Consider the following 14400-nt stretch of genomic DNA (forward strand, 5'->3'; position numbering starts at 1 on the left):
GAGCAGAGCAGAGGGGCAGAATCACCTCGCTGGCCCTGCTGGCCACACTTCTTTTGATGCAGCCCAGGATGTGTTTGGCTCTCTGGGCTCCAGCACACACTGGTGGCTCATGTCGAGCTTCTCATCTACTACCACCTCCAAGTCCTTCTCCTCAGAACTGCTCTCCAGCCAGTCTCCCCTCTGGCTGTATTTGTGCCTGGGGTTGTGCTGACCCAGGTGCAGGACCTTGCACTTGGCCTTGTTGAACTTCATGAGGTTGGCACTGGCCCACCTCTCCAGCCTGTCAAGGTCCCTCTGGATGGCATCCCTTCCTTCTAGGGAGTCAACCACACCACACAGCTTGGTATCATCAGCAGACTTGCTGAGGATACACTCAATCCCACTGTCCATGTCTCCAACAAAGATGTTGAACAGCACTGGTCCAAATACTGACACCACTTGCCACCTGCCTCTATTTGGACACTGAACCATTGACCACAACTCTCTGGGTGCGGCCATCCAGCCAATCTCTTATCCACCAAGTGGTCCATCTGTCAAATCCATGCCTTGTCAGTTTGGAGAACAAGATGTCATGTGGGACAGTGTCAAACGCCTTTCCCAAATCCAGGTAGAGGACATCAGTTGCTCTGCCACCATCCACCATCTCTGTAGCCTTATTGCAGAAGGCCACCACACTGGTCTGGCATGACTTGCCCTTAGTGAAGCTATGTTGGCTGTCACCAGTCACCTCTTTATTTTCCATGTGCCTTAGCAGACTTTCCAGGAGGATCTGATACATGACCTTGCCAGGCACAGAGTAATTTGAGTAATCTAAAATAACTTACTCCCAACCTGCTTTCACATACTGATCTCTGGACTTGGATTTTGACCTTTTTTTCCTCAATAAAGAATGCATGGACTCACTTAGTACCCTGAGTCTCTACTTCTGCCATCACCAACTTTTGAGATCCATACTTATTCATTTACTTATCTATTTATTTGTAAATCTAAGTAATTTGAAAAATGAAGTGCCCCTCCTCCTCCCTATTCTGTGAGTATGGTCACAGAAAGAAAAAGGTCAGTATCTTGAATTTAGCCCATGTTGTATGGACTCCTGTACAGAAGCAACTACTTTTTCTCCCTGTGACACCTCCCAAGCATCCCCTCCCACAGCCAGCTCTGAAGGCACAAAGCATACAGCTCCTCTCAGAGGAAGAAAGTTCAAGAGCCTTACTAAAGCCTTCCATTCACAGAGGGGAAATTCTGCCGAACCTGGCAAAATCTACAGAATCTGAAATTTAAAAACCACTGCTGTGTATTTTTGTATTTGTTATCTTTCTTACTCTCTTGTCTTGAAGCAATGGACACAATATTTTGTTCACAGAGGGCCATACTAGCAAGCAATTTTTTTAACACACTTTGATTTATAATTAACTGTGCTGCCTCCCAACACTCACCCCTCTCCTGAGGCATCTAGAAAATCACTGTGTACCAAAAACTTTCTATACTGCAAACAATATTTCTAACAACAATAATAAAAAGTTACCTTATTCTTTTATCTTCAACTTTTTTCAGATACTCATCTCTCTTCAGTACTCCCAATATTGTTTCCCTTTCATGGTCCAACAAAAATGACAAATTTATGATCTCCAAGTGCTTTGACATGATTCTTCAACAGTCGCCTTGTTCAATCAGTTCTTCCAATGATTTACTTTCACAAGTCCAAAGGCACGTTTGTGCCAGTTACAAGATCCACACAGTCAAGAAGTATTGTGACAAACGCTTCTTAAAAGATAACCGGATGTCAAGACTGTATTGCTTTTCCTTCCAACTGTGCAAGAAACAGAGGTTTCTTCTTCGTTTCTTCCTCAAGAAAGCCAGTCACTTTCCTGGATATGGAATGCCCCCGTGTCGTGGCTGACGCTCACTGGCACACTGCAGGCCTTCAGTCTGCATTCACAAGCAGCTGCAGAATCAACTTCCTGGCATAATTGTAGTTTGGAGCCACAAAATAAATGCATATGTTTATCTTACACTACCTGAAAGTCAAAACAAACAAATGTAGGTGATTTTGACATTACCATGACAGTCAGGCTTGATCTAGTAACAGTTTCAAAGCCACCAAAGAACAGCCTGCAGACTTTCAGGTTGTCTCAGAGGCTACTTACACATCACGTTTTTATGTTGCTGTTGATTTCCTTGCTAATGTTTGCTTATTATGCTCCCATGAGTGCTCTGCAATTATCTTCCTACTGCAATACACTTAAATGACTATATTCACCTTATAATACTTCCATCTTAACAGTAATAAGCATGGGGATAGGGGGAGGAATGATCCTACTCATTTCCCTGAGATTACTTGAAGGGAAAAGTGAAAATAAGTGGAAGTTCTTCAGAGGACAGCACTGGAGGCAAGACTCACCTCAAAAGAAGTACACACCTGCTCCTCAGCAGGTCATCCTTTACAGTCAATTCTGAGAAATAGGAACTTTCAAGGAGTGATTTATCCACTTACTTCACACATTTAATTTAGCATGACATTCTAGAAACGCCCCTTCTTTCCAGTAAAAACAGCAAGAACTAAGAGTGACTTATTAACGAAATTTATTTATTTATTTAAATTTCTAAACTCAAAACAACTGCTAAACAAAACCAGAAGAGATACCCTAGTGCATCCTGAGGCTCTGAACTTGACACTATTTGGAAAGAGTCACCAGGAAGATACTTGGAAAATACCTAAAACTTCTAGTTAACTAGTTGGAACAGCCAGCCCTCACAGTTTCCTAAGTAAACATAGAGTTTCACATCAAAACAAGGCATGTCTTGTGCAACTGATGCACATTGTACTTTGAAGCATACACACATTATATATGCTATACAAACATAAGCCCTTTTACACAGAGAAAATGCACCCATGTTATCATACACAAGTGCAAATGCACATATGTCCATACTTAGGTGCACATATGCTGTGAGACAATGCAGATTTATTTTATATAATGCATGCTAGAAAAACTGAACTGGGAAATTTTTCCTCATATTAGTCTTAGACGAGCATGGAAATTTCTTCTAATATTTTGTAACCTGTTTCAATTAATCTTTAAAATGTTCAAATTAATTAAAGAATCATAAAGCATATGCAACTGACATATAAGTATTTTAATATTTTTTTCTTTTTTTTCCTTAGAAAATGGTAATACTAATCTTACTGTTTCTGCTAGTAGCATAGCTTTCATCAAGTAAGAAAATGGGGCAGAAAGGTCATACACAAACTGAAAGCACGTTACAAGTCAGTGCAAGGCAGAAATACAAATCAGGGTTGCCAGTTATGAATTTACTATTACTGGAAACTGGGAAACAAACAAACCACATACTACTACATCTGCCTAGATTACCATAATTAACTGGAACATGCTAATATCATCGAGCTCCTCTGGCCAGCAAATTTGGCACGAGGCATGTGGGACACTTTCCAAACAACTGCTCAGGGGAACACGTGCCTGCAATTTATTATTAGATGAGCAGCTTTTCCTCTCTGCCTCCACTGAAGAGCTCAGACCTGACACACGAGGGAGATGAGTCTGGAGCCTGCAAATCCACTTTGAAAGCCATTTCATGCTGGAGGCAGAAGAGACTTATTTCTCCCCAGGCCTTAAAGGTATTTAAGGTGCCAGGGGAAATGCAGCTTTGCCCAGCATTACCTCTGTGAGCGCTCAGGGCTTCCAAATGCTGCGGCAGTGTTCTGGTGCAAAGCATTGGTCCCGCGGGAGCTGAATGCCCCAGCCCTGTGCCAGCCCCAGGGGCAGGTTATCCATGGGCAGGGTATCCAGCACAGCCCCAGCCCAGCGCCACAGAGAGGGGATTTTTCTGCTGCTGACACTGAACAGAGAGCCCAGAACCAGGCTCCAGCTGAAGCTAAGGGGGGAGCTGGAGGAGCTCAACATCAACTGAGCTTATCCCAAATTCTGCTGGTCAATGGGGAAGCTTCACATACCTAGCTACAGAGGGACTTGCCTTCTCCAAACAAGAGGCAATGCCCTGGGGTGCATTGAGGTGTGGGGCTGAGGGCTATCACCTCCCTGGGCTCAGTGACCATTCAGGAGGGATGAGCTCTCCGAAGAGAGCACTGATGCTGATTCATGGGGATATCTCCCAGCACCGATGGCTCCAGCTGCTGGTGGAACATAACCTTTCACAGCACATTCCAGACCTCCACTGAAAAGTGATTCTTGATGCTTTTACCTCTGGGCAGAACTGTTCAAATAATGAACCACAGTGCTGCAAGCTCCAGCAGGCCAGGGAGCAGCACCCTGGCTCACCCGAGGCTGCGTGTCCTGGGCTGGGAATCATGTCTGCTGCCTTGTGCATGTGTCTGTAATGCCTCCTGAAGAAATGGTAGCAAAGGCAGGAGATGAGAAGCTGGACACAGATGATGAAAGGATGCATCTCAGCAGATGATTCAGCTCCCATCCAAAATCCACCAGTTCCAAGCCAGCTGTTTTTCAGGGAAGGCTGGTGTGTGGTGAGAGGATGGCATGTCACGCCAGTCGCTCTCTGTGGCACATGGGGCTGGCAGCAGCCACTGCTCCTGGCAAGCCCTAGCCCATTTGTAACAGTGAGATTCAGCCTCCAAGAAGCACAAACCTCTGGAAATGTGGGGAAAGAGGTTTTGCTGCATTAAGTCACAATTAAGCAGAGATTGGTTGGTCATCCCTGGATCTCTGTCACCGCTAGGTCCTGATGTCACTGGCCTAGTGATACTACCTGAGAGGAGGTTGCCACGAGGTGGGTGTCAGTCTCTTCTTGCAAGTCATAAACAACAGGATGAGAGGAAATTACCTCGAATTGTGCCAGGGGAGGTTTAGATTGGATATTGGGAAAAAATTTCATCACTGAAAGGGTTGTCTGGCACTGGAACAGGCTGCCCAGGGAAGCGGTGCAGACACCATGCCTGGATGTGTTTAAAAGCCATGTAGATGTGGTACTTAGGAAACTGGGATGTTTAGTTTGGACAAGAGGAGGCTGAGGGGAGACCTCATTGCCCAGTTAACAACTACCTGAAGGGAGGTTATAGGGAGGTGGGTGTTGGCCTCTTCTCCCACATGAATAATGACCAGACCAGAGGAAATGGCTTGAAATTGCAGCAGGGGAGGTTTAGATTGGATATTAGGAAGAATTTCTCTACTGAAAGAGCAGTTTGACACTGGAACAGCCAGCCCAGGGAGGTGATGGAATCACCATCCTTGGACATATTCAAGAAAAGTGTAGATGAGGAACTTCAGGGCATGGTCTAGTGGCTGAGATTGTAGATTGTTTGTGGGGTTTTTTTGGGGGGTGTTGTGTTTTTTTGGTTTTTTTTTGGTTTGGGTTGGGTTTTTATGGCTGGACTTAGTGATCTCAGAGGTCCTTCCCAACCATGACTGTTCTGTGATTCCTAGGGGGACCCCACTGAATTGTGCAGTGGAGAGGAAGAAAGGGCAGCACTGGGAGTAGGCTCAGCCTATTGGAAAGAAAACGTGCCCAGCAAGTGCTTCTTGTCCCCCAGCGAGCAGATGGGGGCTGAGCATCCCTGTCCCACTGCCACCATGGGGACTGGAGCAGGAGGGTGTAGCCAACCCTCACCTGGCTTGATGGGCTGGGGGAGTCCAGGGGGAGGCTGATGTCTGCACGCAGGGCTGCTGCTGTGTCCACATGCCAGTGGCAGAGCGTGCACAGAGCAAGATAAAGCCTGGGAAAACCCCTTGGACACGCAAATGAAGATGGATGGAAACGTTTCCCGCATTAACTGCACTGCTCTAGTGGTGAGAGAATGCAGGGCAGTGGGGGGTCTGGAGTGGCAGTGGATGGACAGGTGCAACTCTTGCTTGTCCCTGTATTCTCTTCCCCTCTTTCCATTTTGTGTGCCTTAACTTCCAGTATGGAAAGCCCCCGTGATTTTTCTCATATGTGCACCAGTGTTATCGCTGCTTCCCACAACATCCCAGGGCCCGCCGCCAGGTGACCACACCAGCTCCTTTTGCTAGGAAGCCCGCAGCCCTCCTGGTTACTGCGCGAAGCCTGAAGCTCCGACCTCGAAGCGTCGCTCGGAGTTGCCCTCTTGACGGTCCCGTGGCTTGGGGAGCTGGCTCCTTCCCCGCAAGCTCCCGACCTCTGGCGAAGGGAAACTGCGGGGGAGGGAGAGGGGAAGGCTTCTCCCCGGGGCTCGTTTTTAGGCTGAGGGCAGCAGGGGGCACGGCAGGGGGCTGGAGGGCGGTGCGGGGCAGGCGCGGTGCGGTGCGGGGCAGGCGCTGCCACACGGCGCCGTGTCAGGCGGTGCGCGGCAATGGCACGCGCTGGGTACGGTCCCGGTGGTGCCGCGGGAGGCGATGCGGGCCGAGGCCGTGCAGCGCGAAGCCGCGCAAGTACATGCAATGCAGTGCAGCCCTGTGCCGTGCCAAGCCAAGCCGTGCCGAGCCGACCCGAGCCAAGCCGTGCAGTGCCGAGCCCAGCCGTGCCGAGCCCAGCCGTGCCGAGCCGTTGTCCCGCCCATTCCCGGCCCAGCCCAGTGAGCGGGCGGGCAGGTGCCGGGCGTCAGTTCGCGGGCGCGACGGAGCCTGAAAGTTCGGAGGGCACGAGTACGAGGGCTGCGAACTGCCCGGAGCGGGGCGGGCTGGGGGTGCTGGGGATGCAGGGACCTGAGCCCGGGGGCTACTGCGGGGCCGTACCCGGGAAGCAGGGGGTGCACCCCCAGGCTCGGGCTCCGGGAGGTGCAGAGGGTCTCGCCAGCCCGGGCCGGGCTCTGGGGTTACCCCGCGGCTTCCCGAGCTGGTGTCTGTCCCTGAGCCGGGTCACCCCTTCCCGGGGCCCTGCTCAGGGGGCACGGTCAGGCAGTGTTGGACCCTGCGCGTCGTTTTGCTGAAGTCACAGGAAACGGCTGTTCAGCAAAGGGGCTGACCCCGTGGTGGGAATTCACCCTAATTCCTGCTGTTCGGGGCTCTCCAGGGCTGGATACAGCAGCGTGGCATCTGGGCAGGTCCTGTGCCTCCTGCCCGAGGTCTGGTAACCAAACCCTGCCCCGGAGGACCCTGCAGAGCCCAGCGTGAGCTGTGGCAGAAGTGTGCCCTGACCCAGAGGGAAGGGGCTTTGGGGCTGGTGGTGGCAGGAGGCTCAGGGTGGGATCCCGAGCTGGGCTTTGTTGTCGCCCACTGGAGCCTGCCACCCCTGCGGGGTGGTGGAGTCACCATCCCTGGAGGTATTTGGAGGGCATGTAGATGTCTCATTTAGGGACACAGCTGGATGGTGGGCTTGATAGTGTTGGGTTTACAGTTGAACTCAATGAGTTTAAAGGTCTTTTCTAGCCTGTGATTTTTCTATGGCCAGCTGGGATGGCCGGCAGGAGCCAGGACTGGAGCCGTAGGGAGGAGCTGACCTGTGGCATCTGCTGCAACCTCTTCAGCGAGCCTGTCATGCTGGACTGCATGCACCACTTCTGCAAGGCCTGCATCCAGGGGTACTGGGAGAGCTGTGACCATGTCCCCTCCAGCTCCCAGTGCCCGGTTCCACATCTGGGCCTTCTGCACCCACTACCTGCTGGCAGGGCTGCTGGAGAAGGTGCAGTGCAGTGGCTGCAGAGCAGCAGCACAAGATGCAGGTAAGTGGCTTCTGCCAGGCTGGGGAGAAGGGGAAAGGCACCACGTGAGCCCTGTGCAGCCACTATGAGCCCACCAGCCCCTTCTTACCAGTCATTTCTCCCATGTGCCTCACCTGGCCCTCGTGCCATGACATTTCTGTCTCTTTCTGATTCATTCCCTCTCCCTTTTTCCTTGCAGCTGCCTGTCTTTTGGACACTTTGTTTTCTTGCATTTGTTTCCCTTACTGCTGTGCCCAACTTCCATTTGCAGCCTGATGATTTCTCATGTAGGGATCACACAGCCAGGGCTGAGGGCTGCTACAAGGTCCAGTCATGCACAAGTCAGTTCACAGCACATGGGGTTTAAACCTTCTGAAAACAAATATCCCAGGCTAGAGCTCCCAGTCTTAAATGTATTTCATTATGTGTGCACATACATAGTTCTCTTCTTCTTACTGCCTTTATAAGAAATCCTGTTCCTGGCCTCAGGAACTGGGATTGCTCCTGAATCACAGCAGAGTAGTGAAATGGTCTCCTCACCTTCTTTTCCTTGGTCCTGCAGAAGCACGTGGAGGAGGCTTTGCAGGGAGATGGAGAACAATTCACAGAGGAAGTGAGTGACGCAGGTGGCCTGACGGTAATGCCCTGGGCCAGCTGATTCTCTACAGCCTCTGAGTTTGTGTTCATAGAGGGTCTGTATAGTGCTTCTGCTGAAATACAGCCTGGCTTTCTATAAAAATAACTGTGTAGGGACTTGAACCAATTCCCCCAGGTGTATGCCAAAGCCCATGGCTAGTGAGTATTCAGTGGAGGCTTTGGGAGGGGGCATTAAGTGCTTGTTAGTGAAGGTGCATTGGTTCAGCAGAGCTGAGACGGGATGAGTGGTGAGAGCTCCTGGCTGAGCAGCCTGCTCTGGCCCTGGAGCATTGCCAGTTCAGGAGAGAGTTAATTCCTGGAAGCTCTAAAATCCTCTTGTGTGTCTGATGGGGTGGCAGCAAAGCTGGAAGAACTGGGTCCACAGCAATGTTGATGCTGCAGAGCAGAGGCCTTGTCATTTGGATTCACTGTGAAGCTCTGAGATGATGAGAGGAACCTGAGTGCTCTCTCTGGGCTTGAATGGCACCAGTGCCTACTTGGCACTGCTCAATGAAGCAATATCAGCCACAAGCTGACTGTGCTTCCTCCTTAAGTGATGTAAAAGTATTCAAAGCCAAAGAAGTAGAGTTGAAGGAAAACTGGAAGTAGTTCAGAGGTGAGATAAAACTGATGGCAGACTGCCTTCTGACCAGAGTCTCTGATCCTCCTGTGTGCACTGTCTTGTGCCTTTATCCCACTGCCAGATTTGGAACAGACCTTTGAGGCTAATGAACAAGTATTAGCAAATAAGCACATGCATCTGATGTCCCTTTGCAGTGGCAGAGCTAAGGGGTGTTTCAAGAGTAAAGGAGAAAATTGCTGATCCAAACGAGGAGCATATGTACATCCTCTGCAGTTCTGGTGTGCCAGCACAAGCTAGGTGTGCCACACCTGGTAGAGCAAAGGGAGGCTGAGGCACCATGTGGGCTGGTGGAGCTTCAGGTGGACTGGGGAGATGGGTCTCCTGCTGGTTAAGAGAGATGTGTGTGTCAGGAAGTGCTCCTCAAGAAAATGAGGGCTAAGGTTGCACTTAAGAGATTAAAAGCTTAAAGACTGGTGGGAAAAAGAATAACTGGCTGTCTCTTGTAAATAGGCAGGCAGCGAGCACCACAAGGTTTTCTGGCCAACTAAACAACTGGAAAAAAGTGACCTCTGAAAAGAGCTGAATGGGATCTTATCAGCCTTAACTATAGAGATTAGTTTGTGTAGCTCCCCTGTCTCTCCCATACAAACAGGAGCCCTGAGAGACAGAGGCATCATAGAAGAGCAACTTACCAGTGTTGGGCAGCTCTGCCCAGGGTCTGGCATGTTGTGAAATAAATCCTAACTACCCTGAACAGCTGAGTGCAGCTCCAGAAAAGCAGAAGAGCTCCAGTCTTGCACACAGGCAAATTCCTGGTGGTGTGGGAGAGGGCTGCAGGTTCCCACTGTGCCTGTGTGCAAGGATTTCTAGTTAAGGTGACCAAGCCATTGGTAGGGCTTAGGTTTTGGGTTGTTTTTTTCCCCTTTGGCTCTGCAGCCTTGAAAGTTGTCCCTGTGTCCTGTTCTCCATTCCAAAAGTTGAGTATGTCTGAGACTCTCTGATTTCCAGGATCCTGTAAGCAAAGTAATGGGCCCAGCCATCCTGTGCATCTACTTGTGTGTTTTAGCTGCCAGACTCATCCTCTGCTTAGAAGGTGTCTGGGGAGCTGAATGTCAAGATCTGGGCAGAGTTTGCCCACCTTCATCAGATCCTGGAGGAAGAGGAGAGAGCTATGCTGGCAGAGCTGGGTGAAAAGGAAGAGCAGTTGCTGGCACAGCTGCATGGGGACATGCAGCATCTGGAGGAGGGGGTGTCAGTGCTGCAGAGGGACACAGAGGGCATAGAACAGGCCCTGAGCATGATGGAAGAGGTATCATTGCTGGAGGTGAGCTTGCTTGGCTGGTAGGAGGCTGTGGGATGTTTCACTATCTGAATTCAGGATGGGGAGAGTCGTAGATGATGGCACTAGGCTGTACCTGGATATTGGTCTCACTGCCATCCCTCTGGATCATCTACCCAAACCTGTGGAGTATGGAAGCTTTAGCCACAAGGGATATGGCAATCTCTGGGATGTGGTAGGTCTTCAGAGCCTTCGTCCTTCTCTGTCACCCCTGTGAAATTGCCGTGGCCCCGGTGCCCAGGCAGTTTCCCCCAAGGTGGGGGTCCTGGCAAGTTGGTTTCCTCTCTCTGTGCTTCATGACAACAGGAGGCAGGACAGGGAGCTTATTTGTGCAGCTGCATGAATTACAGACAGTGGCTGCTAATTCTCTCTGCTCCTCACTGCAGGTGGAGAACCTGGATATCAGGTACGTGTCTGACGTGAAAGAAGCTGACTCCCTTTTCAGGAGCTTATCTCTGTCCCTGGCTGGGACCACAAGGGGAAGGGATTTCAAGTTTTAGAAGCATCACAAATTGCTCAGTGAGCAGCTGGTGCTGTGCTAGGTGGGGGCTGGTCCCCAGCACATGTTGGATGCTGTCCCCATGGAGCATGCATGTCAAGACAGCTGGGCTGGATGAGTTGGTGGAGGAGACATGCTGGTTTGGAATGGGTGCAGGAGCCATGCATGCTTCGAGGGGGAGCAAGGCCGATACCACAGGCTTTGGGTGCCTTTGCTTCTCCCTGCCCTTTCTTAGCTTCTTAAAACTTGCGAAGCTGCAAAACTGACCCCAAGGTGCAGCTTTGAGGCTGCAAGTAACCAAGGGGCAGAACTCCCAGATGGGAGGGAATCCTGCTTGGCTGTGCGGGGTGCTGCTGTGCTGTGAGTCACGGCTCACCCAGTGGTGCTGCCAGACCTGTCCACAGCACCTCTGCCCCGAGCCACCCGCTGCGCCGGGGCACCGCTGCATCAGGGGGAGCAGGCAGCTGCCAGGGAGGTTTGTGACCAAGACCTGTCACAGCCATTAGCGTGCTGCAGGCCTGAGTGCTCCTCCCTCGTGCCTCACTGGTGGCCCAGCAGAGGGGTGGACTCTCTGCCATAGGCCCTCAGGGCATGTTGAGACCACCCAGCCTGCCTTCGGCCCGGAGTGCTACGGGGACAGCCGTGGTGGCTCCTTGCAGTACATCTTCTGGAGGCAGATGCTGCAGTCCATCTGCCCTGGTGAGCAGGTGGGTGGGGAAGGATGGATGTGCTGGTGGGGCTGGGGATGCTCTGCAGAGGGAATATGCAACCAGTAAAGTGCCATGTCTCCACAGCTCCTGCCCTGCTCACCTTCGACCCTGAATCAGCTCACCCCAGCCTGGTCTTCTCCAGGGAACTGACAGGGGTGACAGAGAAGAATTGAGCCTATGCTGTCCCCAGCAGCCCCCAGCGCTTCCTTCAGTGCATCAACATCCTGAGCTCACAGACCTTTCACAGCAGCTGGCCCTACTGGGAGGTCTGGGTGGGCACCAAAACCAAGTGGGACCAGGCTGACGAGGATGTGGACTGAGCAGCGAAGGTCAAGCTGTGCCCAGAGAGTGGCTACTGGACCCTTCACCTGTGGAACAGGGCAGAGTACTGGGCCACCACCACCCCCTGGGTGTGCCTGATTTCCTGTCAGCCTCCTCAGAAAGTGGAGGTCTTTCTGAACTGCCAGGAGGGCATTGTTGCCTTCTTCAATGCTGAGGAGATGTCCCACCTCTTCACCTTCCACCAAGTCTCTGCAGAGAGATACTGCTCCTTCTTCAGCACCTGCTTCAGCGATGGGAGGGAAAACATGGTGCCCATGTACCTTTGCCGCCTCACCCTGTGAGGGACAAGGAGGAGTAGGGTGCTTTGGGGACACTAAGCCTGGCTCCTGGTCACTGCCTGGGGCTATGCTGGACACCAGTTCTGCACACGTGGACCTGGTGAGTGTTGGAGGAGTTCGTTTGATTTCAGTTTCGGGAGGAAGGAGGGCGATGAGTCTCTTCGTAGCTCCTGTCTGCCCTCCCTTCTCTGTGCTATGGGCTGTGGGTGCCACATTGCATTCCTGGAGGTGCCTGGCAGCCCTCAAAAAACGACCAACCTTCCATGCCTGAGCATTGCATGGTGCAGTAACTGCAGCCACAGGGCTGCAGTGAAGGTGGCTGCAGGTTGCTTGCACCTTCCACACTCCCACCCATAAACCCTGTGGAGGAAGGCAGTGGTCCTGGAGCACCATCAGGTGCCTCTTCACAGCTCTGTGAGCTTCCTCTGCTCGAAGACCTTCATGGGAAAGGAGGGCTCTGGCGTGGGGAAGGGCTCCAGACTGGCAGCAGAGGGAGCTCGGTGCTCGGTGTGGGACCCACCGCAGCCCGGAGCTTGTAGCGCTGCCTTGCTGCTACTCCATCACCAGTAAAGTTCATTAGAAATATCACTGTCTGCTGGGCTTGCATGTTTGGGGTAGGGGGGAACTATTGCAGTGGAGTGTAGCACAGCCTGAAGGCACAGGGCAGCCCCCCAGCCTGGGCTCCTTCCTTCCTCTTGCAGCACAGGAGGCACAGGAGACCTGCTGCTCTTACCTGGTCTGTTCCTTGGAGTACATCTCTCAGTGGCTCTTGGCCTTTTGCTTGCCCCCCACCCCAGGTTGTGCTGTTTAGGACCAAGGTGGAGGGTTTAAGGGTCCTGTGGGGTGGGGAGGTTTGTATTGAGCCCATCCCCAGCTTTAGGCTCTTGAGTTGTAAGATCCAGCCTCTTCTGGCCTCATCTTAAACATATAAAAGCCATTTCACAGAAACATACATGGAAAAAACTTACTTTTATAATCTGTATTTGTTTTAATGAAAAAAATAAAATACTAGACCATTATGTTTATTCTTAAATTCTTGAAAATGCTGTTTCTATTAATACTATAAGGCCAAGCTACTTGTAAGCAAAAGGAAGAAATCTAACCTGTGAATTGTATTTTGTTACTACCAAGAAGGCTAGCTTCTTTCCTCAGCTGCCAAGCAAAATGCCTGGTTAGTACAGTACTTTTATCCCAACAAGATCCTAACACTGATGGGCTAGGGGGCATGGGGCATCAGCATAAAACTCACAGAGCCAAGATGAGCAGTCAGAGAATAAGCTAAATTGCTTGGCTAGTCAAAGTACTCCAAACTTCTGCTGACAAGTTTTCCTTGCAGAGGTACCATAGGTGACACATAGCATTATTCTGACAGGCATTTACCTTTTTCAGTTGAGAAAAAAATGAGTTTTATTGAAAAACGGAAAACCAAGAGGTTAAGAAGACAGATTAGACATTTAGGACAGCAAAAATGTAAAAAATGGTCTCTGACACCATTATTGCCTTGATGATGCACTACAGGTAACTAGGGTTTTTGCAGAAAAACAGTGTAGTGGTACAACAAGCAGCCTGACAAGAACACTTTACTCTGTAAGTGTATTCTGGTACTGGGAATTCAGGGAAGACGAAAAACCACTTCAAAAGATGAATTTGACATTGGTCATATTTCTGAGCATTTTTCTTTTAACACTAAAGTGGTTAATACTACTATCAGATTATCCAAAAAGCTACAAAAATTCCCTTTGGCTAAGCATATTGCCTATCTTCGAATGTCCTAGAAGTTTTTTCTTTCAATATAGGGAGCCACATAGGAAATCCCAGATTCATAAGGTGACATGCCATAACTGGGGATCCCATTATTTCATTTGACACCCGGAGCATGGGATCAAATATGTATGCTCCAGAGCACAACTACTTAGAACAAAATTATTCTCCTAATTAGCCAGGATGGCAGCCTGTTTAATGATCTCATACTCAGTATTAGCAAGACATAAAACCCATCAATGACAGTCTGCAAAACCAGCATCCTCAAATTTCCCTTCGTGCTTTGGTGGGGGAGTACAGTCTCCAGCATGACACCCAGCACATCAGCAATACAGCTTTTGTGTTCAGGGCTACAGTGACGTATCAGATGCTAAAGTAGCTCAGTTTTTCTGTCCACAAGCTATCAAACATATGTGTGCCAACCAGCCAATTGACATTAAGACTCAGACCCACCTGACCTTCCAGCTTTTCCTCTGCACTATGAAATTGCTACTAAAAAAAAACAGATTTCCTAACCAGACAGTGCCTAGCTGCTGAAACTTCAGCAAATATCTCAAGAAAAGCTCATATTTGTTTACACATTACGTTACACTCACAACCTCTACCTAGATACTATTCTCTACCCCAGTCAGCTGAAGTACTAGCAGAGGTTAACTTTACATAA

The 14400-nt window shown here is 50.3% G+C and overlaps 1 protein-coding gene and 1 pseudogene across 1 annotated transcript in view; one reads left to right on the top strand and one right to left on the bottom strand.

Moving 5' to 3' along the window:
- SYTL5 (synaptotagmin like 5) overlaps window positions 1-14400 on the bottom strand; it is a 92793-nt gene that overhangs the window by 54264 nt on the left and 24129 nt on the right. The window contains exon 2 of the mRNA XM_051609126.1: window positions 1526-2018. Within this exon, the coding sequence (XP_051465086.1) occupies window positions 1526-1644 (119 nt within the window). The 5' untranslated portion in view covers window positions 1645-2018. The remainder of the gene's footprint in view (window positions 1-1525; window positions 2019-14400) is intronic.
- LOC127382723 (nuclear factor 7, ovary-like) lies at window positions 7344-11978 on the top strand (annotated as a pseudogene).

This window comes from Apus apus, chromosome 1, assembly GCF_020740795.1.
Source record: "Apus apus isolate bApuApu2 chromosome 1, bApuApu2.pri.cur, whole genome shotgun sequence".
Classification (NCBI taxonomy): Eukaryota; Metazoa; Chordata; class Aves; order Apodiformes; family Apodidae; genus Apus; species Apus apus.